The sequence below is a fragment of the Castor canadensis genome, chromosome 2 (assembly GCF_047511655.1).
Source record: "Castor canadensis chromosome 2, mCasCan1.hap1v2, whole genome shotgun sequence".
In the NCBI taxonomy this organism is placed as follows: Eukaryota; Metazoa; Chordata; class Mammalia; order Rodentia; family Castoridae; genus Castor; species Castor canadensis.
Window position 1 is genome coordinate 183,040,857 of NC_133387.1, and position 25,406 is coordinate 183,066,262.

Sequence of the window (25,406 nt, forward strand, 5' to 3'; positions counted from 1 at the left end):
GAAAAAGGAAGAAGACACAACACCGGAGCCCTGCTGAGCTCTGTCACTCAACGTGCTCCCACATAGCACACGGCATCCGGCATCCGGAGGTCAGGGTTGCAGGAGGGAGGAGGGCAGACTGGCAGATTGGTGGTGAGCACTTGGTGCAGAGGGCTTAGAGCACCACTGAGGAAAACTCAGGGCCTAGGCCCCTGGACTGTGACAAACGCTGCTCAGATGCTACAAGTGACACCCTTGACTTTGAGCCAGCGTGGCAGGAGAGGCCACACCAGTCACTAAACTCAAGAGGTAACAGCTGGCAGCAAGCTCCTCCCTGTGCCTCTTTGCCCCCATCCTCTGGGTTATTCAGGCCTGATTCCTGGACCCCTGCCTTGATGGTCCTTGCTCCAGCCTCCTAAGGGCTCTGCCTCACCCTCCTTCCCTCCACTCATCTTCCATGGTCCTGTCCCTGTCCCTCCCCGCAGGGATGAGCTTCTGAAAGCAAATCAGATCCTGCTCCTTCAGCCCACAGACTTCTCTGCTGGCTCCTCTTTGGGGAACCAGCTGCCTCCTTGGCTTGGCCATGGCCACTCACAGGCTGGTGCCAATGTGTCCCTCCAGCTTGTCTCCCAGCCTCCCTTGCACCAATGCCAAGTTCTTCGGAGCCAGCTAAGCCTCTCACTGCCCCTTAACAGTCGGTTTTCCATGTGCTGGAACGGTCTCCTCCTGCCCATTCCCAAAGCAACCTCCTAAGCAATCTTTAAGACCCATTGCAAATGTCACCACCACGACACATACTTGTGAATCCTCTGCATAGAACTTACCATGGTGAACCTGAATCCTCCTTTATCCACTCATAGTTTTGCCTACTCCAACACCAACAACTATGTGCCAGGCATACAGCAGGTGCTCAATCAATGTGAAATGAATGAGTCCTAGGCACTCAGATCTGAGAGAAGTTAGAAACGCTTCTCTTACAGGCTGGGGGTGAAGTTCAGAAGTAAATCGCTTGTCTAACATGAGCAAAGTCCTGGGTTCCATCCCTAATGCCACAGAACAAAACAAAAACGCTTCTCCTAGAAAGCTCCAGTGCAATGGGAAGTGCAGACACCAAGCCTGTTTACTAGGACTCCAGGAGTGCACCCACGCATCTGACGTTGTCAGGAGTCTGAGACACAAGAACACATTCAAAGCACTCAGCAGTGTCTCGAACGTAATGTGGCATCTGTCACTACATCATTATGTCTTGGGCTGATGTCACATGACAGACAGACCCCAGACAACTGCAGAAGCTCAGAAAAGGAGCTCCAGGTAAGGTGGAGCCTCCAAAGACTTCCAAAGTCTTATCTGATGTGATCCTTTCCCACAGTTCTTTCCACTGGGCAGGAAGAAGAAGGGTGCAGGCCCACCTGGGTCCTGGTCCTCAGCACAACTCCAACATTTCCTCTTCCACACAAGGACCCTGGCTCCAGGCCTGGCCACCCCTCCAGACGCTGCTTGCCCTCTCTCCTTCCTTCAGTGGAAGTAGTAACACGCTCTGCCCTCACTTCCTCACTACCCACCTATCCTAGGTCTTGTGCAATCTGGCTCCACCGCCCCCTCCCGTGCACAGCGGAAAGCCCCCTCTCCACTAGCTCCAATCCCTGAGTCCCATGGCCTTTGGGCCACATTCTCAGCCTGTCTGAAGCATCCATTATCACTGGTTAACACCTCCGGCTTGCAAATGTCTATTTCCTTGGCTGGCTTCCTTCCCTGTTTCTGCTGCCCGCCTGAACTTGGTCTCCTTTTGTTTCACAGACATGAAGGATGGGAGCATTTGCCAAGTGCCAGCCCAGCACCTGGCACGTGGTCAGTGCTGGCTGCCTGCCTTCTGCCCTTCTGCCTCTGCCGGATTCTCCTCCTCCAGCTTCTACCCCCGCCCTGGAAGCGGGCTGCTCTCCACCTCTGCTCTGCCTTGTTAGAGGCTATGAGACCTTGGGCAATTCACTTAACTTCTCTGAGCCTCATTTTCCTTCTCTGTAAAATGGGTGTTATATTTGTTATATTTAGTGCTTTTCTCATAGACTTACGAGAAGAATTAAATGAAGTAAGGTGTGCAGTGCTGAGCACAGCTCTTGGCTCACACACGTGCTCGAAAAACTGTGCTATTCACAGTTGTGTCGGTCGTATTACTATCATTCTCACAGACTGCCTCTTACCCTCACCTTTCTCCTACATCAGATGTCCCTCAACCTCAACAAGGCCAAAACGGAGCTCTGTTCCTCATGCCTCCTTCTCTCTCTCCCTCATGCCTGCTTCTCTCTCTCCCAAGAAAGTCCTTTTACCACCCCAGCACAGGTTGGAAGGCAGGGAAACCTGTGGCTCTGTCGCTATATTCAGAGCCCAGACAGTCAGGGAAGGCTTCTTGATGGGGGTGACATTTGATAAGGGGAAAGCAGGGCACTTTGGGCCTAGGGTCCCTGGCATCAACCCTGCGGGCTAACTAGGAAGCCTGACTTCCTGCTCTTCCTTCCTTTGCAATTGGTGAGACTGGGTGACTGGCTAGAAGGCCCACTGTGACTTGCAGACAGATATGACATGCCCACTTCCCAGCTGGGGCATTTAATGGCAATGCAAGGTCCCTTAAACCTCTCTTTTCTCTCTGCGCCCGTGGCCAGCATTGTTCCAGAAAGGTGTGCTCTGAAGCAAAGATAAGCTGACATGGAACAGGGCCCCCACCAACTCCGAAGACAGGTGTGGAGCACAGAAGCAGCACTGCAGCTGTGAGCCGTGCACAGCACTCCCTAGCCTCCTTTCACTAGGAGGCCATCAGCATCCCACACTCCATGTGGGAAAAGCCAGAGGGAGTTTCAGGGATAGGAAACTACACTGGAGGCTAGGCGAGCAAGCAGGGTGTGCCATCCGCCTGCTCCCAGCACTCCTTGACTTTTGCTTACCTGCTTGCTTTGGACTCTCTGAGGGAATCTGTCCAAGGGGTTGGTGTTGGTATCCCCTATCAGCAAACCCACTGTGCTTTGTTTTAACTCTTCGTTCAACATCTGCCTCCCTCACAATAAGTTCCAAAGGAGCGTGCTGTGGCCATTTTGCTTGTTCCACAGTCTAGGATTTATTAGATGCTCAGTAATATTGCAGAGTGAGTGAGCAAACAAACGAATGAATAAATGGAGGTGAGCCAGGTACACTGTACATTTTCAGAGAGGGGAGAAAAAGGCCAAGTCCAAGCCTCTGGCACCTACTTGGAAGCCTGGCCTCCTTCCAGAAGACCAGCTATCTAGGGTGTCAGTGCCCAGGGGTCCTGGCTCTGGCCAGCCCCCAGGGAGGCCCTGAGGAACTCACCCACATAATAGGAAAGGGTCCGCTTGAGCCGGTCAAAGACAAACCAACGCTTCTTCCACGACTTAATCTTCCCGCCCATCTTGACCAAGTAGCCCCGGCAGACCTGGTGGGAAGCAGGAGTGAGGAAGTACCCAAATGTGCAGCCCCTGAGCCTTTCTCCCCAAGCACCCTTCTTAAGTGCACACCGTCACCCACTCACCAGGTCCTGGGACAGACCTGGTTAGGTTGGGACAGCCACTGAGGCCACTATGCCAAGGCCTCAGGAGGTGTTTCTGACCATGGGGCCCATCATCCTGGACCACATGGGCCTGGTACCTTGCTGCTGAGTATCACGTGCAGGCAGGTGTCTACCCCATGACCTGATGACTCAATATGGGTCTTCAGGTCAAAGTCCTCCTTTCGGATTGGCAGGTAGCGTGTCAGGGGCCGTGCCTGGAGACAGAAGACCAGATCAGCAGTCTCCTCTCTTTCTCCCTCATTTCCCTGTCCCTTCTCTTTAGTCCTGAAACCCCACAACCTGACATCAACCCTTCCCAGCCCCATAGTTGCCACTCTGGTTTCACAGGGAAAGTGGAGACCTAGAAAGCCTCTGCCAACTGTATGTAGGCCCAGGCAAAATGTGGAACAGCTCCTTGCTCATTTTTCCCACCTATGACCAAGACACAGCCATCCTCATCTTGTCCCTGATCCTCCTTTCCCTCCTGGGCTGAACAGAGCAAAACAAGAGACCAGATGTGAACATGCTCTGGGAAAAGATTTCCATTAAGAAAGCCTCTCTCCAGGGCTGGGGCTGCAGCTCAGTGCTAGAGTGCTTGCCTCACACACGCAAGGCCCTGGGTTCAGTCCCAAGCATATATATTTAAAAAAAGGCAGGTGCAAGTGGCTCACTCCTGTAATCCTAGCTACTTGGGAAGCTGAGATAGGGAAAATCTAATTTCCAGGCCAGCCCAGGCAAAAAAGTTTGCAAGACACCATCTCAACAGAAAAAAATGCTGGGCCTGGTGGCATATGTGTACCATTCAGCTACTGTGGGAAGCAAATAGGAAGGCTGTGGTCCAGGCCTGCCTGGGTAAAAAGGGAGACCCCTATCTCCAAAACAACAAGAGCAAAAAGGGCTGGAGGTGTGCCTCAAGTGTAGAGTACCTGCCTAGAAACCGTGAAGCCCTGAGTTCAAACCTCAGTACCACCAAAAAAAGAAAGGACCTGGTTGTTGGATTATATCCCTGTCAGTTTCCTTATGTAAAATAAGGGCTTTAAACTGGATACTCCACTTCTGCTACTAACTACAATTCTTAGTCAGCTGGAATATTTTTCTACTTCTCCTTTCCCAGAAGAACCTTAAAATGGCAAGGAAAGGAAACATCCTAAATTATTTAAAGAAAACATAAAACATACAGCTTCCAAGAAGAACCCCAAAGATGGGCTGACTCAGCCCCCACCTCACCAGATCCTGATGGCCCTGAAGCCATGTCTGAGCCTCAGGATACAGGCTGAAAGAGGGAGTCCCAGGCCTTTAGGGACTGGGGCAGGAAAGAGGAACCAAGCGTCTGACAAAGACTCCAACCACAGAGGTGAAACTTGCAGAGCTCCTGATTTTTTTATTCCCTAAACCTGATCCAAGAAACCTACACCTTAGAATCTGTGTTGTTGCATCACAGAAAATGGAGGATCAGTGACTGCTGGTCACCACTGCGTGGGAATTCCAGAGGAATCCCCACCTTATAGACACCTAACCAGAAGGGACAGCCTGCCTGAGTCCTATAGGTCCTCACAGGGCCAGGGTCTGCAGCCAGAGGCAGGCGTGGGTATCCCTGCTCCGCACCATTTCTCCTTCTGTCTGCTCACATCACCTGGGTGAGAGCTGCTTTTGAACTTTGGGATTTCTGTCTAGGGAGAAACTACTGAGAGAGTCTCTCCTGCAGATGTGAACCAGAAGTCAGAGTGAGGTCATCCACTGATGGTGGGGGCTGGAGCCAAAAGATCCTGTGGGGTGAGGGCCAGGACACCGTGGAGAGCCATGGACAGGAGGGGCAGTGGGCGGGAAGGTGTGCCTGGGCTCATAAAGTGGGTTGAGGCCCTGGAAAGGGGTTAAAGACAGCCATCCTTGGGTGTCAAGGACTCAGATCTTGAGTCTCAGGGTCCGTCTCTGGGAGGCCTATGTGGACGCTCTTCTCTGACCCCAGCGGTCTGCAGGTCCTTACCCACCCACCCTTGCTTGAACAAGCCCAGGAGGGTCTCTGTTTCTAGGGGCCAATGAGTCCTGGTAGAATTCTGCCTGTGCTAAGCCAACAGCAACTGCAGTGCCCAGAGCCCCTGCAATATTCTGACTTCTCCCCAGCACTCGCCATCAAACCAACCACACCACCATACCCACTACCCATTCACCTGGGAAAACTGTTTCTCCCGCATCTTGACCTCCTTCTCCACCAGCTGCTGTCTGCGGGCACTCTCACTCTGCAGCCTCCGTTCCACCTGCTCCCGCCTCCGCCGTTCCTCCTCCAGGGCCTGCCGCCGTAGCTCCATCTCCCGCTCCTGAACATAAAGCCAGGGGTCAGTGCCTGCGGCCAGCTTCTGCACCCTGGCTGGTCCCCTCAGGAAAGGCCTACCTTCTCCAGGAGCCCTTCTGGCTAAGAATAAATGCTTTAAATCATGATTGACCTGGCTTCAAACCCTGGTTCTGCCACCATTATGGGCTGTGACTCTGATAAAATTATTTTGCCTAAGTCTCAATGGCCCCATGTGAAAAATGGGGTTCAGGATGCCTCCATCTGGAATTGTAGTGAAAATTAGATCATGTATATAAATGTCTGTCACCAATTCCAGCAGTAAAAAAGCAGTCAAGAAATAAATGAGGCTCATAATTTTATCTGAATTTTTAGAACATGGTTTATTTAATAACTTTTTTTTTTTTTTTTTTTTTGGTGGTACTTGGGTTTGGACTCAGAGCTCTATGCTTCCTAGGCAGGCACTCTACCGCTGAGCCGCACTTTTTGCTTAGGTTACTTTGCCCAGGCTGGCCTGGGCCACAATCTTCCTATTTTGTACTTCCAGCCATCACTAGGATGGATGACAGGCACACACTACTCCATCTGTTATCGGTTGAAATGGGATCTCACAAACTTTTTGTCTTAGCTGTACTCAAACCACAGTCCTCCGTATCTCAGCCTTCCAAGTAGCTAAAATTGCAGGTATAACTCATTGGCACCTGGCTACTTTTTTTTTTTTTGGCAGTATTGGGGTTTGAAGTCAGGGCCTCATGCTTGCTAGACAGGGGTGCACTACCTCTTGAACCTCACCTTTGACAGCTAGTATACTCTGTAATCCTTCCCAGGCAGTGGACTTTGAAATTCTGTATTAGTAACATTTGTTGTTGAACTTCAAATCTAATGGAGAAAATTCATGACTGGAAACCAAGGTCACAATTGAACTTATAAATGCCATTTACAAAAGGACTTCAAGGGCTAGGTTGTGGCTAGGCAGTAGAGTAAGGCCATGAGTTCAAAGCCCAGTACCACACACACACACACACACACACACACACACACACAAAGGATTTCAAAAGTCATTAAAACAAATCATAAATACAGAGCATGTCAGTATACTTTATATGTCTTCATCAGTGATAAAGACCATTTCCATTTCTTCTCAGCTCAAAACTTAGCAGAATCTCCTTTCCCTCCATTTGTCAAGAGATGCTTGTAAATTTGCCCTACTTTGATGTAAATAAGACTAAAAGGTAGTCTTTTTCTGGTTGGTCCTCCATCCAGATGGCCAGTACCCCTTTTATTTAATCCCTTTCGCTGACACTCCCACTAACACCTCAAGAGATGCAGAGTAAATATATATTTATACATATATATTGGTATATTTAAGAAGTAAGCCAGCTGTATACCCAGGTACTAAGGAGGCTGAGGCAGGAGGATCACTTGAGTGCAGGAGTTTGAGGTCAGCCTGGGTAACATAGTGAGAACCCATCTCAAAAATAAGAAAATGGGCTGAAGGTGTGTGGCTCAAGTAGTGGAGGGACTGCCTAGCAAGTGCAAACCCCAGTACCGCCAAAAAAAAAAAAAAAAAAAAAAAGCACAAGTGCCTCCGATGGGGACAGACCGTCTTTTGCAGACCCTTTGTTCAACCTCCCTCTGAGGCACAGGCCTCTGTGGCCTGTTTATAGCCAGGACAAACTACTGGTCCCTCTTTGCCAAGTCACAGCTCCCTGGCCACGTGAACAGGGTGTGACTTCCTTCAGCCACCCCAGCCCAGAGCTCCCCAGCCAATGGCTTGGACACCTGCTTCCTCTACCATTCTATGCCACAACACGGGTTCCTAACTATCCCCACGAGGAATGCCCTGCTATGCAGGTAGACAGGAGTCAAAATCCCCAGGGCTCCTAAGAGGTTAACTGAAGGAGCCTCACAGACTGAGGCTCCCATCCTTGAAACTTATGAATGGATAATGGTCACTGCGCTGCCTTCAGTTCTGCAGGACTGGGAATCGGCAGCCTGCTTGCATCTCCCATGCACTGTTGAGAAATACAAACTTGTAAACTACTTTCTACCCCAAGGGCATGTTTCACAGTTAATGTGGGTGGAAGGGCTTGGGGTGGAGCGCAGGCACTCAGCAGGCAGAGGGCAGCTCTGTGCCCTACTGCCTTCTGCCTCCTGGCTCAAGTTAGCCTCACCCTGGACTCCATGAGCCGGCTCTTCTCTGCATGAGCTTCTTTCAGCATCTTCTCCATCTCCTCGATCTTGCCCAAGTCCAGACCACTGGCACTAGGGAGGGAATGAGGAGAAGGGACTCATCAAGGAGCCAAAGGGCATCTGGCCAAGGGTTGGGGCTGGGCATGGGAGGCACCTGGACATGTTGTCAGGGGAGCAGGCTGAGTTGCCCCCTGTGGAGATGCTGGTCTCCAGGCTGTCCGAGCTCTCTAGGCTCAACGTGTCATAAGCATGCTTGCCCTCCTCCCCACGCTCCCGCCCGGCTGGCAGGTGATGCAGGATGGAGTGGTGCATGAGTGGGGGGAAGCCCGAGGGGCCTGATGGGAAGGGCGCTGCCCCGTGCAGGGCATCCCACTGGCACTGCGCCTCAGCCGCTGCTTTCTGCTTTAGCTCGGCCAGCCGCCGCCGCTGCTCCTCAATCACTTGCTGCCCTGCAGGAGGGATAAGTGGGAGTCACAGTGGGCTCCCCACCAGCTAGGGGAGGGCACACTGGACCATCACAGAAAGAGGGAGGAAGCGAGCAGGGAGAGGTTAACACAGAGCAGATCTCCCCCAGCAGCTTCCCAGAAGCCCCCACAGCTCCAGGCCAGTGGCCCTGCCAAGGCTTCAATCACCTGCACAACTGGCCATGGCACAGTCTGACTTCAGCACTCTTTCTGCATCCTGAGCCCACACAGGGCACAGACTTGCCCAGGTAATGCCTGGGCAGCATAACAGCCAGATGCTCCAGCTTACAACCAAGGCCTGCACAGGTGAGCAGGGCACATGCACCCACCCTACCTGTTGGGGAAGGAGAAGCAAGGGGAGCTGGCAGAAGCCCCTAGGCCCCAGGGTGCCAATGCAGACCTCTTGCAATGCAGAAGCAAGAGCAACAAGAGCAGGAGAGGCGAGGGAGACAAGGGAGTGAAGCTGAGGCCAGCTGGAGGGGGAAGCCAGCTGGAGGGGGAGGCCAGCTGGGCACCCCAGCCCAGCTAGGCCTGGCAGCCTGCCTACAGGGCAGCGGAACCTGAACAGGACACATCATGCTGATGCCAGGGCAGCGGCTGCCTGGCTAAAGCAATGCCCTCAGTGACCTCTACCTGCTGGGTCGTCGGGTAGGAGGGGCTCGGCAGGAAGCAACTCGACTGGTGTGGGGGACCCCAGGCAGAGGGTGCAGGAGAGAGACACAGAGGGGATAAGAAGAGAGAGAGGCACAGACATGGGCTTTCAAAACAATCAAAACACACAACACAAGCAACAAGGACTTCTGGGTCCCTGGAGCCAATGTCTCAGAGAACCATTTCTGGGGGGTCATCAAATCCATCCCTGCCTACAGACAGGGCAATGTCTAGCCTTACTAGGTCAAAAAGCACTCCCCTTATTGGCTGAGCTCGCTTAGAAGATGTCACAGCGCACCCCCCCCCCCCCGCCCTCGTCCTCTGTCCTGGAAGCTTTTGAAAAGTATCCAGGAAGTTCTTCTTTAGGTGTCCAATCTAAATCCTTTCTGCTCCTACCCCGATCCCAATTAAAGGAAAAAACAGCCTGTGAAAGATGTGGGCACGGATGAGGCAAGTGGGATTCCTCAGGGAGCGGGGGAGCTGGCACTGTAGCCACTCACCCTTTTGCTGCAGGGCCAGCTGGCGTTTGGTCTCAATGTCCTGCAGCGTGGCTGCCAGATTGCGAGGAAGGCTACCTGTGCCATTCGGGGCGAGGACGGCACTCTGCAGAGGGAAGGGAGAGTTGGTGCAGGCTCAGCAGACCTGCCTCCACCCCAAGGCCTGCATGGATGACCTTGGCCTCTGCACAGCATGGTCTCTATCCCCCCACCACACACCATCCTCAGACCTTTGGGGAGGGGCTGCGGCCCAGGGTAGCCACGCTGAGTTGGGAGGAAGAAGAAGAGGAGCCTGAGGAAGAGGGCAAGGGGCCGCTTCGGGTCCGGGGCAGAGGGCTGGTGGCCTCACCATCCATCTTGGAGCGATAAACCTGGAGGGAAGAGACAGTGCCCAGTGACCCCCAGCTTCCCACTGGCAGACACCCCCTTAGGCTGCTGTGATGTGGGGTACTGCCCTGGCACCAGCTTCTCGGGCTTCTGGCTCCAGTTGACAATAGGGTTGAGACTGATGGGCCGATGCCATTGGCACTGTCAGGCCTCCTTTCCAGGCCTTTACTCCCTGAGCCAATCCCTGGCCCTACCCTGGGTCTGAGAAAGAACCTGTAAACTGACCCATACAAGGGATTAGTGTCAGGCGGGCAGAGCTGTGCAGGCCAAGTGGAAACCAGACTCCTTCTATTGCCAGCTCGGCCACTTACAGGCTGTGAGACCCTGGGCCATGTGGTAGACTAAAGAAGTCCCAAGCTCCTTTGCAGCACGAACATACAGTGAATATGGTCTTTGGAGTCAGGAGTTCGAACTCTCCACACAAGTTTTAAACTTCCGAGCTGTGTGGCCTGGGTGAGATTACTCATTTTCCCCGTGCCCCAGCATTCGATCTGTAAAATGAAAGCTAACATCACAGTTTTCAATGCCTGTGGTGATGAATCAAAACATGTCAAGTCTCTAGCCAGCTGGGCACCCAGTAAAGATGCCACATGTGTTATATGAAGCAAACTCTTCCCAAAGGGAGCATTAGACATTAGCTGAAGTCACAGCCTCAGAAGTTCAGTGTCTTGAATCTTGAATGGGGGAATCTCAGGCCCTACAGCAGGTCAGCGGAGCAAAGCTTGGTAGAGGATGATCCAAGTACCCTGTCCCCTCACTGGACAACTCTCAGGAGATGGCTAAGTCCCCAGGAATGTCAATTCAGAGCTCTTGTCCCCCTCTTTTCTGCCTGCAAGTGTCACCCGTGGGAAGACCCAGAGAAACAAAGCACTGGCGATTCTAGGACACAATAGTTCAAGTTATAGGAGACCTAAGAGGTTATCAGGACCCCAGACAGGGTTAGAAACTCTAGAGCGGACTCCCTTGCATTGGTCAATCAAGCATGACATCCTTGGACTTAGGAGGTTGGCCCTCCAGCTGCCCAAAGTGCCAGAAGGGCAAAGACCCTCGCTGCCTTCCCATGAGCCCCTCCTTGTTCTTCTGGGATGACCCCATGCCAAGGTACACTGTGTAGACAAGGGATCTGCAGGAATGCTCACAGGAGGCAGGAAAAACACCTGGGGAGGACAGGCAGTAAGGGTTACCTGCAGCTGACGGGAAGCTTTGGCAGGCAGAGGCGGGGGGGAAGAGCGAGGGGAGACTGCAACAGGGCCAGTCCCCAGCCCGGCCATCAGCTCCTGGTACCACTGCTCTAAGTCTACAGTAGGGAGCAGCAGCTTCTCCATCTGGAGGGATTGAGGGAAGGCAAGGACAGAGAGGGAGGGCCAGGACAGGGGAAAAAGGAGATGGGAGGAAAAGGAAGAAGGAAGGGAAGGGTTGGAGGCAAAGGAAGGCCATGTCAGGGAATGGATAGGAAGGTGAGGGAAGGAAAGAAGGGAGAAAGGAGAGTATAAAGAGAAGGAAAAGAAAAACAGTGAGACAACAGTTGCTCTGAATGTGTAAGGGCAAAGAGAAACAGTCAGGGCACAAATCCCAGAACACAGACATGTGCTAAGCCAGCCAGTCAGCCAGGGCCTACAGGCACCGAACACTCCCCTTGGGCTGGCCTAGAGCAGGGGCAACACACACCCAGACAGAGCCACGCCAGCAGCAGGATGGGGGTGGCAAGGACACAAAGACCACCAACCTTGGGTGAAGGCGTGATGGAAGCCAAGGAGGAGGAGGGCAGCACAGGAGGAAGGCAGGTGGTGGGAACGAGGTCCCGGGAGGCAGAGGCCCAGGGAGGCAGGCCTGGCGCAGGGGCTGGGGGCATGGGTGAGGTCCCCCACATCACCTTTAGCTGCTCAAGCGTCACGTACTTGGGGGAAGGCCAGACGCAGGAGGGAATACAAAAGGTTAATGGGACTGATACCCAAGAGATGGCCCTGCCCACGAAGAGGGAAGGGTAGAAATCATAAGGGAGACCAGCCCTCGTGCTTAGAGGCAGAACCCTGTCAGAATCACGCCCTCTCTCTAGAGCGGAAGGCAAGGCCTACCCCTCCCTAGGCCATCAGGAGCTGAGGACAACTCCCAAGACCCCAGGGAAGAAAGAGAACCACTCTCAACCCCCTACGCCAGCTTCCCTCCGCCCTCATTGCTGAAGACAGGCTCTGCTATCCCCCCACCTCCACCCAGGGTAAGGTGCAACGGTGGCGCTTGGATACAGGTGGGCACACTTGGTGTCTGGTACCTCACTGTCAGGCAGGGGCTGGGGGAGCACGCTGGGGGAAGTGGCAGAAGCATAGGGGTCCAAGCAGGAGCACAGCTGGAGAGCCTCTGCCAGGCTCACATACTCCTAGGGTGCCCAGGGTGGGGGCAGAGAAGAGGTTAATGGGATTCAACCAAGTACCCAACACCCCACACTCCATGCCAGGAACAGAGCCATCGCTCCAAGTCAATACAGAATCCACAGCGGGGGCGGGGAGTGGATTTCAGTAGCCCACTATGGCCACAGGTGGCTGGGGAAGGCAGGGTGACCTCAAAGGGTCCACTTTGGGCCACCTTGGCATTTATGCAGATCCCAAAGGCTCACCTCCGGGCTGGCTCTGGGATGGGGGCAGGTGAAGTAGCCCAGGAAAGGCTTCCAGGAGCCCACTGAGGACAGGACCCAGCTTCTAAAAGCCCTGTCTCCAATGCCCTGGGCATCCCCTGCGGGGCACACGCATGCAACCCTGAGCACCAGTCACACCATTCTTCAGGGTCCCCTCGCACCCCATCCACCAAGCAGGAGCTGGTAATGAGAGGGAGGAGGTGGGGACCCACTAAGGCCCAAGCACATAAGCTCTGAGTAACAGGCTTTTGCAGAGAGCAGCCAAAAGCCCTGGCAGAAAAACAGGTCCACTGCCCAGGTAAGTACCTGGCAAGATGCCAGCCTACTCAACTGTGGCCTGGGAAGACAAAGACCATCACGCCCATCACATATCCTCAGACCCTGAGCTTATTCTGGGTGCTCGGCCATGGTAGGTATCTATACTGTGCTGCACCACAGCACACGGTCTTCAACCTGCCTATCCAGGGCACCCATCCAGGCCTATCTCCAAAGCCAGACTGTCCTCTGGGACAGGAAGGAAAATGAAAATGAACAAGAGTCCAGTGCCTTGTGCAAACTGGTGAATGGCATAGAAAATACACACAAATTAATATGCAAATCAATGCTCTATTTTTGCATGAGCTGCTTAAGCATCCTATGGACAACAAGATAGCACTCACACAAACTCCCAGACTCTGCCCAGCCAAAGGATTCTTGCCACACGTCCTACCACCAGGCCCTAGGGAAAGCTGTAGGCAGGAGCTCAGGCAGGCAGGCAGACAGGCAGCGGGCAAAGCAGAGTACGCAGTCAGGTGTGATTGATTACCTCTTGTGCTTTGGGGCAGAGTAGAGTAGAAGTGGGTGGGGTTAAGGGGACAGAGGAGCCCCCAGCCTGAGAAGACCCTGGGAACCGACTCAGAACCTTGGTCCCTAGTCCCATATCTGAGGACTCGGAGATGAACAGCTGAGCCTACAGAGGATGGTACATGGTAAGTGGCCTTACTCCTCATTTCTGCTGGGGCCACCTCGCCCCAGGTCTAAATTGTTTGCACAGTGAGACCAGGAGGCAGGGAAAGATCAGAAAATCAGGCATGTCCTGGCTGGACCTTACACATGGTATAGACTTAGGAAAGAATGAGTCAAAGGGCGCTAATGCCCACTTCTGAGCTGAGAGCCTGGATCCAGACTGAAGCCCAGAAAAGCTCAGGACGAGGATCCTTAGATCCTGTGCTCCTCCTCCCAAACCTCTGAGCTGTCTACCCACCCCACCAAGGGCCCCTGAGCCCTTCACATGTATTCAATCACCCAAAACAATGAGATCAGTGGGCACCTGAGAGCCCAAAAGTCAACTGAGAAGAGGCAGTTGGTAGCCAGAGGGGTCAGGTCTCAGACCTCACTAACATCCTCCTCAAATCTCTCCAGTTCAAAAAATGTCCCCATTATTCAACCTCGACCATTGGGGTAAAGGTGGCAGAGCCTCCCAGGGGCCCCCGCCCCCACCATGGACCTGAAGCTGGTGCTGATCCAACTAGGTTACCTCTTTGAGGGTCGAGGTGGTCTTTGGGAAAGGCCTGCCCCCCGTGAGTGAGTGGTATTTCCTTTCCAGCACGGTCAGTTTCTCCTTCTCCTGTGAGGCCAGAGCAGCACAGTCAGAGAGAAGTGGGAACAAGAGAGAGGGAGGAGACCCTGTGAAGGGGCCCCATGCTGACAATCTCCCCCCCAGCCTCCTGTGCTGTCCTCCTCTCGCCCACCACAGGCTCCACCCAACCTGAGGGCCTACCTTCTGCAGTAGCTGCAGAGTGGCATTCTTATCTCGTGCTAGGCGTTCTGACTCCTGCACGGCCTGAGCCCGGATCTGCCCAGCCTGACTGTCCAGAATGGCCAGGCGCTCCTGAGGAGATGGAGTAGTCAGTCAGACCCTGGGGAGACAGGGCTGAGCCTAAGGTGAGGCCTGGCTGACTCTCCTATATGGAGAATCCAGGCTCTGGTGAAGGAAGCTGACCAGCTCTTCTTCCTCACCCCAGGAAAACTCAAGTTCCTCCCTCCCTCAGCCGTGAATCCTGTGCCACCAAGCATGCTAACCGGAACCCAAATCCCCCTTCCCTCGCCCTACCTTGGGTTAGTGGGTCCTAAAGCCTAGTAACAATACTGACAGTTCTTTGTCTGCCACCCTTCAGATCCAGGTCTGCTCCTTCGTGGCTGGGCTTCTTCTGGCCTCTGGCTTTCTCTCTCACAACTTTCTGATCCACTCCACTTTGCCATAAATTATTTTCCTGAAATGGCCTTTGGGCTTTGTTTGTTTCTCTGAATTTTCTAATCTTTCTAAAATGAGTATCAGATTACTCGCTATGTTGTCCAGGCTGGCCTTGAACTCCTGAGATCAAGCAATCCTCTTCCCTTAGTCTCTGGAGAAGCTGGGACTGTAGCTTCTGGGACATATCTTTAGAATCTGAGTATGTATCACCCCTCTGGCTGTTGAGTAATTAAAAAAAAAAAAACCCACAAACAAGGTCAGATCACTGAAGTCATTCAGTGACTCATCATTAGCCACAGGATAAAGTGTAAATTCCTTACCCAGCATTCAAAGACTTGCAGGTTGGTCCTACCCTTTGGAGCATCCCTACATGCTCATTCCTCTGTGCCCCTAAACTTGGCCACACTGTACACTCAACTTGCAGCTGTAGCTTCTCAGACTTCCCTTCTGTCACTCCCTTAGCCTAGGAAGGCTGTCCCAGTCATCTCCACCATCCTGAGCCTCCTCATCTTCCAAGGCCAGACAGAAATTCTATCTCTTCTTCAAAGCCTTCCTTGGTTGGAGCTGTGGCTCAAGTGGTAGGGCACCTGCCTAGCCAGTTGTGATGCCGTGAGCTCAAACCTCACACCACCAAAAACAGTCTTTCTTGATTATCACTCGATTTCTTTGCTCATATTATTTTGTATCACAATCCATCTTGTCTTACGGTTATCTGTGACTGTGTCTGCCTCATCAACCATCACCCAACCCCAAATGTAAGATCCAGGGGCAGTAGCAGTGTTATTTCTGTCTCCAAAGCCCCAACAGGGCTTAGCGCAGTACCTGGCTCAACAATCATGTCCTGCTGGCTTGGGTTGGGGGTGTGGCTCAAGTGACAGTGCACCTGCCAAGCAAGCCCAAGCCCTGGGCTCAAACCTCAGTACCACCCCTCAAAAAAGACAGGGAGAACAAAGGGGACTAGACAAAACAGGCTGGGCTAATCCCTGTAGCGTTTCCTGAAAGAGGTTTTAAGTGACCATCCTGAGGAACAACCCCTAGGAGAGGAAGGCATGAAAAAGGGACCTGTCCATAAGCAAAGTCTGAAGTAGATAGACAGCAGTCCTCACAGCAAGGCTATACCTACTGAGAATCTAGGAGAAGCCAGGAATTCCGCTAACGTTTTATATTTGCCACTCATTTGACCTTATGAGGCAGGTGGCATTTCACACGTGGGAGCACTGTCATGTTAGGAGCTGAGATCTCCTAGTGAGTAAGTGGTAGAGCTAGGACTAGAACCAGATCTGTCAGATTCCAAGACCAGTCCTCTCAACCACTCTGAACCAGAGTGGACAGGGGAACACAGAGCTTCAGGGCAGACAGAGCCTGGGGTGGGACACTGGAGCTGCAAGATGAGGGAGGGCTGGGCAAGATCACAAGGAGGGACATGGGGAAGAATGTGACACACACACACACACACTCTACAAAGGGCAGAGGCAAGCCTCCTCCTCCATCTCCATCTCTCATTTCCCTGCCCAGACAGCGCAAAGCCAACTTCACCTTCCACTGAAGACTGAGGAGAGGCAGAGTTTAATAACAGTAGCCATCTTTGATGAATGCTTTCTACTATCACATTCTATTGTGCCTTTTCACCCTAATTTTCTGAGCAACCTGTTACAGTTGTCACGGAAGCAGAGATACAAAGAGGTGACTTTTGTGACATTAACTTTCGTGGAGTCACCTATTGCGATGCAAGCCCAGGTCACTAGCCTCCAACCTGAACCTGGGCGACCCTGCTAGGCGCGGCGCCACGTGGGAGCAGGAGTGGACGGGGCGCACCTTCCTCTTGACCACGCTGCGCAGCAGCTCTGCCTTGCTCCGCAGCAGCCCCTGGCCGGCCAGCTCGCGTTCCTCCTCCACGCGGCTCTCCCGCTCCAGCTGCTGGAACTCCAAGTCCTCAAAGAGCTTTGTCTCTGTCTCCAGGGCGTCTGCCTCCTTCAACAACAGTGACATCGGGGCTTGGGTGGTGCTCGAAATGGCCCAAAAGGCCAGGCCACAGAGGAGTGAGTGGTGGGGGTTGAACCCAGGGAAATTTGGGAAAGGGACCTGCCCCCACCCGACTCCCTCTGCTCTGCTTGGCTGTGATCTTTTCGCGGGCTTCGCTGCCTGGGCCGCTGATCCACCCCCCACCTCCACCCCCAACCTTGCCTGTCCCCCTCCAAGCCACAGCACCGACCCTGGTATCCAGCAGGTACTGCAGGGGCCAGGCCGTCCCGTCCCACCGCTCTGCTCTCTTCTGTCGGGGCGGTGGCCCGCGGGGGCCGGGGGAGGGGGCTGGTGGAACTGACCCTTCTCAGCTGCTCCTGTAACTGTTCCCGCACTGACTCGGGGCAGTTATCGAGCTGCGTCTGGAGCTCGGCGTAGAGCGCCTGGCGGGCCTCCAGGTGCCTCCGTCCCGCGGCCAGCTCCGCCCTCTCCTGGTCGGCGGGAGGGGAGGGAGGCGGGGCACAGGGGAGAGAGAACACACACTCCTCAACTCCGGCCCGGAGGGGGCGGGGCGCGGGCGCAGGGAGAGGGGGCGCGGGTGGGGTCGGGGTGGGGGGAGGGCAAGGAATCAGAGCTGGAGCGGAAAGGAGGCAGAGGAGTGGAAAGGGAAAGAGTAGGAGAGGCAAGGTGCAGAGGGCAGACGTGTTGGGGACAGGGTGGAAATGTTGGTCTCTTGGAGTCCCTTGAACTAGAAAAGTTCTCAGACAGGTCTTCGGTTTCCTCTCCAAACCACTCAAAGTCAAAGCTGGTGGGTGCCACATGGCAAAAGCAGAGTCTCCAGCTCTACCACTGCTCAGAGACCAAAATTTAACCCTGGGAAAAAGGGGAGTGATGGTAAGGGTTAAATCCAGGGGTTGGGAGTGAATGGGGAGCAAAGGATGTTAGATACAGCAGTACAGCAAAGGGGACCCCAGCCCAACCCCCTTGACCTCCCTCCCTTCCTGCCCAGGAGGGGGTGGAGTGCCAGGCTCTGCAGGCTGAACTTCAGTAGGGATGAGGGTTGCAATTAGTTCGGCCGTTGCCATGGTAATAGGAGCCCCAGGAGTGGGTACACAGAGGAGGAGGTGGATGGCTCTGTCTGGGGTGAGATGACACCTCTGAGGGTGGGAAGGGGGATGGGGGGGTGGAGTTGGTGAGTCACCTCTCTCAAAGGACAGAGGAGAAACTGTGATCACTGATTCCAAAGCCAGAGCGGGAGCCATCCACGGGCTGGGAAGGGGAGCCACCACCACCACCACCACGACCATCACCACCACCACATTCCACCACAACCTCAAACAACTAGGCCCAAAAGAAAGGCAAAGCTGCCCAGGCCTCTGAGCAACCCCAGGTCGCTGAGAAGTGAGGTTAGGCAGCTTCCTTCTGAGATGCTAAGAGCAAGCCCCTATGCTGCACCTGAGAGGCTCACTCACCCACCCGCCCATCCCAGATGGAAGGCCTTAATCAGGCCAGTTCCTGGGGTCCAGACACTTCCCCATCCTTGGACACTACCTTTAAAATACCCTGTGTGGCCTCCAGCGGAGTGGGGGAGGAGAGCTACCCATTCTCCTCTCTGCTTGGGATATTTGAATTCAAAAAAGCTAAGATGACTAGCCAGAGTGGGCAGAAAGACCCTGTCCAAGCTCTCCAAGGCCATGCTCACAGCTGGACCTCCTTACCACTCAGCTAGGTTGGGGGGAGGCAGCCCAGGCCTTTCCATTGGGAGGAACTGTCCAGGCATAGCAGCTCTTAGGCCAAACATTTCCCCCACCCTTATACCCTCCTGCCAGTGCGCCATGAGCAAAGTTTAGCTGTGCTCTCCTGCCAGTTCCTTTCTGATCAAATCCATGGGTCCCACACCAAGAAAGAAAGAGGCAACATTAGAGGGAAGAGGCCAGGGACACAAGGGCACCCATGGAGTTAGTACAAAAGCAGGTGTGGCTCAGCCTTGCCTGGGTGGCCTGGAAGTTAGGGGCATGCAGAGAGCCCAGGACAGTGATTAGAGGGGGTGTTAGTGCAGGCCTGGTTGGCAAGCATCGAGTTAATATGGCACAGGATTTGGGAGTGTGGTTTTGGGGACAGAGCCAAAGCTCAATAAAAAAAAAAAAAAAAAAAAGGTCAAGGAATTTTTAAGACCCTCAAAATTGAGGGCAAGAAGAAAATACTCTCAAAAAAATCCAGAAGGAAAATTCAATTCTTAGAAAAATACTGTCAAATCCAGAAATAGATGACCCCTCTCCTCTTCAGAACTTTTGGCAGGTTGTTGGGCATCTTGGGTGTGGCTGGCACGACCCCTGTGGGACGGAGTGGCCCCTGCAGGCTGGCACGAAATCTGAAAGGGGCAGGAGCTGGGACCGTCTGGGATGGGAGGCTGCAGATCCTGAAGACCGGAAGCAGAGGCCTGTGAGCCGTCTCCCAAAGACCACATCCTAAGCATCTGAGGCACACTTGAGGGAAAGGATCTCCTCATGGCAGGACCCAGACCTGAATAACCCCCAGTCCCTCAGGCTGGCCTCACTGCCCAAGAAGGGGCTTTGACACTTCCAAGAAGGGCCTGAAATGGCAGGCACCCAGGCACCCAGAGGTAGCACAAAGATCCAGACAGAGGAGATCCCGAACACCAGCCAGCCCCTAGCAGCACCCTCCAAGCTGGTACCTTCCACAGAGGACAAGGCCCTGTGTCCCTGGAGGGCCACAGAGACCCTGGTGTGCAGGATGGATGATGAGATGAGGGATACAGGGCCCCAGGGAAGGCACTTCTCTCCTGGGCCACTGGTACCCAGCACTGAGCTGAGCCAGCTGTGGGTTACCTTGTCCCTCTCCTTCTGGATGCCTGTCTCCAAGGCCACCAGCTTCTCCTGTAGCTGGTCCACTGCCTTCTGCTCCTTCTGCAGCAATGTCCACTCTGCTTCTCTCTCTCCCTGAAGCAGTGCCCGTTCCATCTCAGCCTGGGAACAGACACCAAGATCTCCATCAAGGTAGTGAACTTGAACTCAGGCCCCTGTCTGGGACCAGCACTTTCCTATCCAGCTCACCTCTCGGGCTGCCTCCTGCAGCTGCTGCTCCAGCTCCTTCACTCGGACCTTGAGCTGTTCCACACGACCCAGAACCTGAGCCCGCTCCTCTTCCAGGGCCAGCACCTCTCCCTGGAGCTTGGTGCTAGGGACATCTTCGTGCTGGAGAAGAGGGAAGTTCATCAGCTGGAGAAGCCCACAGCCTTCCAGGATCAGACTACAGAGGCCAGATCACCCATTCTTCAGGACACTTGAAAGGGGTAGTTAGACTGAGACAGGAGACTAATCCCCTCCTTGCCAGGGGTGCAATAAGGGCTCAGCCACAGGGAATAAAGATTTACCAGAGTGCCAGACCTGGGTGGGGTGCCAAGGAAAGGCAAGTCATAAAGCATTTATAGCTTGGGAAAGTCATCGTCACCTCCCTTCTCACTTCTATACCTTTGGTCTCTTCCCAAACTTGATTCTTCCATTACTTCCTTGCCACTGGGCTCTGGCATTCACACCAGACCCTGGACCCACCCCACACTCCACCCCCAGGCTCCCCACCTCCTGCTGGGTGCTTTCTGTGCTGCTGCACTCTTCCTTGAGATTTTCCTCATCTGAACGCTCCACACTCTCCCACAGGCGTTGGGCAGCACCTCCAGGCTCCTCACCCCGCCCAGAGGCCACAGTGGCCCCTGCCAGGCCACGTGAGGGCCTCCGGCCTGCCAGCGCCAATGCCGCAGTGGCCTCTCTGATGCTGGGCAGCTCCCCGGCCTCAGTTCCCCCATCAGCCCGGCTATACTCGGCACACAGGTTCAGGATAGTCTCTAAGCGCTGGCGTTCCTAGGGAAAGTGGACAGAGCAGGGCATGAAGAGGAGAAAGGCAGTGCCCTGATGTGGCTGTACTAGACACTAAGGGCTTCAGGCTCAGCATGAAGTCAGGAGAGCCCCAATTCCAAGATCTGTGCAAGGTAGAGGGAAGGAAGGTGCCCCAGAAGTGAGCAAGAGAACCAGGCCATGTGCCACCTGTCCACGTGGCCAGTCCTCCCATCTTCCTGTTTCCTTTCCCTTCTATCCAAGGATGGGGCTTCCTGTTGGTCACACAGGGACATAACCAAACCATCCATGGCAATACACATAGGCAGGCATACTGAAGACCACAATCAGACACAGATCAACTCAGTACACACAGACCTACAGGTGCAAGGCACATTGACACACTAGTACTGCCACACTGGCACGAGCAGAAACTCCTTGTGCACTGGCAGGTACACTGGCATTAACAGCAGGTTAACACACAAAGACATCAGCCCCGACATGCAGAAGTGCACACTCACAGATAAACACAGCCTACATGCAGCTAGATGGCCACCTGCAGACAGACAGGGCTGAAAAGCAGATCCATGGACCTACAACCCAGACAAACATGGAGAAGAGGAAGACCTGGGAGCAGTCCTCCTTGTCCGCTCGCCCCACCTCAGCCCCAAGGCACCCTCAGGCAACCTTCTGTTCTTTGTAGGATGGGCTCAGGGCCAGGTGTGAGTTCTCCCTCCATGGCTGTGGCACTTAATCCACCCCTACATATACCCTCCTCCACCCAGAAATGGTCACCTTTCAGGGTCCTAGGAGGTGAAGGATGGATAGCACAGCCATGTTCCTGGTCTGGGTCCTACATACATTCACAACATGGCAGCCCTGAGTCTCGGCCCCTGTGCCTTCCTCCATGGCTGACTGGTGTCCCTCGACCTCCTCAATTGTCTCTCACCACCCACAGTTTGGCCATGACTCTTCAACCAACACTTACCCAGTTTCCCTCCTGCTGCTTATCCAATTCCATGGCAAAAAATCCAGGAACCAGCCTCAACACCCAGGAGGCTGGGCCAGTGCCCCCGCCCCCAGATAAGCAGCCTGGCTGGAGTGGGAGGGGCAGGGCTGGCAGCTTCCAAGACTTAAAGTGGCTGCTGGGGCAGGTTAGGACTGGTGTGAGCTTGGGGGAGCGGGAGGGGAGGCTGAAAGGAGCAACTGGGGAAGGCTGGACCTAGCACTGCCTGTAGCAGGCTCACTGACCCTCTCATAATGGGACCCCAGGGTGGGCAAAGCACTCTGGGATAGGCCAAGGCAAAAAAGTGATGAGAAGATGCAGCAGAGGGAGAGTGGGGTGGGGATTCTGCCTCCCAGGAAACATAAGTACACTGTCCCCTCCCCGACACTGTCTGACCTCTGCCCAAAGGTTCTCCAGACAAACCTCCTCAACTCTGGTCCTCCTCAAACCAATCACCTGGGTTTCTGCTCTCAAGGGAAGAAAGACAGAATCCATTCTCCTGATACACCAGCCAGAGCCCTGGAGCTCCCAGCACTATCTGGGGAATCCCAGAGCCCACCCAGCTCAGATGCCATGTCCAAGACAGCTGCCCAGAGCCACACCCAGCTTGCAGCACCCACATACAACCACAGTCACACAGGCTGGCCAGGGACTGCCCACCCTGTTCTTTCCCTCTTCCCTGCTACCCACACTCCTAGAAGTCCAGCTGGGCCAGGGTGAGTGGCTCCCTCTTTGGTAGAGGCCAAAAGGAGGAGCAGGAGTTTTGTTTTGTTTCTTGAAACAGGGTTTTGCTTTAGGCCCAGGCTGGCCTGGACTGCAATCCTCCTATTTTGCATTTCCTGCCATGGCTGGGTTGACAGGCACGAGTCACAGCATCCAACTCTTGGTTGAGATGGGGGTTTTGTGAACTTTTTTTTTTTTTTTTTTGCTTAGGCTGGCCTCAAAATGCAGTCCTCCTGATGTCAGCCTCCTAAGTAGCTAGGATTACAGGCTTGAGTATCTGTGCCCAGCTGACTAAAGCTTTTCTAAAGAACAAGCCTCAAAGACGGAGAGATGGGAGACTTTGGTTCCAATTCCAGTTCTGCCAGATAAAAAAGATAAACCCACTTCCCTTTTGGTCCTCAGCCCTTTCATTCTTGCCTCCTGCTTTTCCAACTGAGAAATGCAAGGCCCCACAAATGTGGTGCATTTTCCAAGAGTGTCATTGTGCTCAGGTGATGTGAAACTTAATTTATACATGTAGAATAGATACAAAATTAGCAAGAATTTAAAATGAAGCCATCAATGGGCTGGAGGCATAGCTCAAGTGGTAGAGCACCTGTCTAGCAAGCACAAGGCCCTAAGTTCAACCCCCAGTACCGTCCAAATAAAATAAACTGAAACTTTTGAGATTTCAAAGAAAGTTCTTTAGGTCACAAGGACCATGAGACACTGGTCACTATCCTGAAGAAGCCCAGACCCTGTCCAAGGGCCCCTCCTGTTCTGCCAGCTGGCCTGCCCACTACCTGGCAGAAACCCTGCCTTGGACAGCGGCAGCCTCTCTGGCATCTGCTCACCAGCCTCTCCATCTCCTGCTCCCGGAGCCGCTCTTGGCGCTGTCGCCGGTGGTACTCCAGGAGGTCATCCTCATTGTCACTGATCTCTGTGATGCTATTTTTCCGTTCCCGTGTGACAGGTACCCGCAAGTCCCCACTGGAGAGCTTCCTCTGGGCACGGGGGCTCTGACGAGGGGAAGCTCCAGTAAGAGAGCCCAGACTGTAGGCTGGGCTCAGCCTGCCACTGAAGCTGCCCTTGCGGGGTGCCAGGGACTCCCCCAGTGTGGGCGAGGGGCTCCGGGTCCTGCGGCCCCGCGCCCCCAGAGTCAGGGAGAAGTCCTCTACAGAAGCCCCATGGGCCGCCCAGCGCCGGGGCCGTGGACTCTCTGCCACTTCCCTGGTTAGCTTGGGATCTGGGGTGGTCCAGGCAGGGAGTGGAGAGAGAGCACGTCGAGACAGAGATGGGCTCAAGGGAGGGAGTTCCCGCATGCTGTCCAGGCCCCGCCGGCCCAGGCGGGGACTCTCAGGAGGCTGTAGGGTGCGGGTGGCTGACCCATCTGAAAATGTTCGGCCCACCAGCTGGCGAGAGGGGCTGGTTGTCAACATGCGCTCAGTGCCTGGAGGTTCACGGAAAGGGCTAGGAGGACGGTCCTGGAGTGTGCCAATTTTGTTGCGGGGAGCAGGGACTGGAGACTGGAACTTGGGGCTGCCAGGAATGCTGGCAGGTTGGCCAGGGGCACCAGAAGCTGAGTATTCACTTAGGCTGATCGCCACCACAGGCAGCTGCCCACCATGCCGGGGACTTTCAGTGGCTCTGCGGGCCTCTGCCAAGACTGTGGCTGCAGGGCTGTCAGTCAGCAGACCCCGGAGACCAGGGCTAGGAGGCCTCTCATGACCCCCTTTCCTGCCCAGCCGGGGACTCTCAGAGGAGCGGGCACCACTTGGGCGGGGTTGTGGGGGCTGCAGGGCCAAATGGTAACTGGAGGAACGGGCAGGCACCAGCGGGGGCACAGAAGGTCCTGGCTCCTGCCCACTGGGGGAATGGCTGGCACAGCTTCCACTGCTGGCTGGTGAAGAGAGTGGAGAGAAGGCTGGAGAGGTGTTCTCATAGCTGGAGCCCACAGACATGGCACCAGGGCTGGTTGGGGGGGACAGCAGGTAGCGCCCACCGTTAGCCATTGGTGACAGTGGGGAAGTTGCTGCAGGCTTCTTGCCAGCAGCTCCAGGCTCCTCTAGCACCAGTGAATCCATGATTTCCTGAAGGTCCTTCTCAATAGAGCTCACCAGGGAACTGTGGCTGGCACAGGCTGAAGGTCCCCGGGTTGCAGGCTGTGGAGTGTGGTTGCCATTCATCAAGCTTTCTGATTCAGCTGAGGGGAAACACAAGGAGGCCTCAGGGCCTGGTCTTCAACTTTGGGGAGCCACATAGGCACAAGAGTGAGAGCACCACCTGCCTCTCTTCCTAGTACAGTAGGAGGCTCTGGAGAAGTCATATCTGAGTCCTAGCATCAGCTCACTCTGCCTCTGGCCTGCTTTGCAACCTTAGCCAAGCCACCTGCCCTCAGTTTCCCTCTCAGTAAAAGGAAAAGGATGGCTCTAACATTCAATGTCTTAGGACAGAGTAAGCAACAATACCGGGCACTTCTAAGCCTAGTTGTCTAATTGCCCCAACACTACTTCTTCCTGCCTTGGTTTTTCCCAACTTCCTACACCCCTCTTTCAGGAAAGGCAGGTGGACACTCTAGAAATGAGATGGGGATCTACTGTGGAGTTGGCAAGAAGTTCCAGGACATCCTAGTCTACTAGGACACAACCAGTCTCCCAACACAACAGCCAGAGGCCCAGGGGAAAACAAAACAAAACAAAGCCTCCAGGGCTGGGTAAGGAGTGTGTGCTACACCAGTTTGTCCAATCAGAGGCAGGGGAGGGACCTGCTGCTAATGGCTGGTTCCTGTAAGCCTGGCTAGCCAGCCATGCACGAGGTGCAGCTCAGCTTGGTGCCTCCAATTATCCCATTAAGCCAAGCCAGCAAGAGCCTGCCTTTGCCTGGCCCCAGCCCTTGTCAACCAACCAGGACTTTGGAGTCCTAGGAATCACTGCCCAAATAACCACAAGAGTGGCATGGCAAGGTTGTGGGGGTGAGGCAGGGTGAAATTAAGTAGGGAGTGAACTGAGAACC

At 54.3% G+C, this 25,406-nt stretch overlaps 1 protein-coding gene across 23 annotated transcripts in view; it reads right to left on the bottom strand.

The window, feature by feature from the left end:
- Nucleotides 1-25,406, bottom strand: part of Phldb1 (pleckstrin homology like domain family B member 1) — a 46,540-nt gene that overhangs the window by 3,625 nt on the left and 17,509 nt on the right. For 4 of the 23 annotated variants that reach the window (XM_074066605.1, XM_074066603.1, XM_074066606.1 and 1 more), the window contains 19 exons: nucleotides 23,249-24,597; nucleotides 20,435-20,713; nucleotides 19,910-20,050; nucleotides 19,685-19,822; nucleotides 17,198-17,326; nucleotides 16,689-16,844; nucleotides 14,400-14,510; nucleotides 14,157-14,246; nucleotides 13,446-13,589; nucleotides 11,738-11,908; nucleotides 11,196-11,336; nucleotides 9,855-9,995; nucleotides 9,628-9,730; nucleotides 9,110-9,154; nucleotides 8,167-8,461; nucleotides 7,994-8,084; nucleotides 5,701-5,847; nucleotides 3,631-3,747; nucleotides 3,316-3,418 (listed from right to left, as the gene is read on the bottom strand). In XM_074066605.1, the coding sequence (XP_073922706.1) occupies nucleotides 3,316-3,418; nucleotides 3,631-3,747; nucleotides 5,701-5,847; nucleotides 7,994-8,084; nucleotides 8,167-8,461; nucleotides 9,110-9,154; nucleotides 9,628-9,730; nucleotides 9,855-9,995; nucleotides 11,196-11,336; nucleotides 11,738-11,908; nucleotides 13,446-13,589; nucleotides 14,157-14,246; nucleotides 14,400-14,510; nucleotides 16,689-16,844; nucleotides 17,198-17,326; nucleotides 19,685-19,822; nucleotides 19,910-20,050; nucleotides 20,435-20,713; nucleotides 23,249-24,597 (3,891 nt within the window). Of the gene's footprint in view, nucleotides 1-3,315; nucleotides 3,419-3,630; nucleotides 3,748-5,700; nucleotides 5,848-6,611; nucleotides 6,699-7,993; nucleotides 8,085-8,166; nucleotides 8,462-9,109; nucleotides 9,155-9,627; nucleotides 9,731-9,854; nucleotides 9,996-11,195; nucleotides 11,337-11,737; nucleotides 11,909-13,445; nucleotides 13,590-14,156; nucleotides 14,247-14,399; nucleotides 14,511-16,688; nucleotides 16,845-17,197; nucleotides 17,327-19,684; nucleotides 19,823-19,909; nucleotides 20,051-20,434; nucleotides 20,714-23,248; nucleotides 24,598-25,406 lie in introns of those variants that run through there. The other 19 variants (XM_074066608.1, XM_074066609.1, XM_074066604.1 and 16 more) reach the window with 19 other exon arrangements.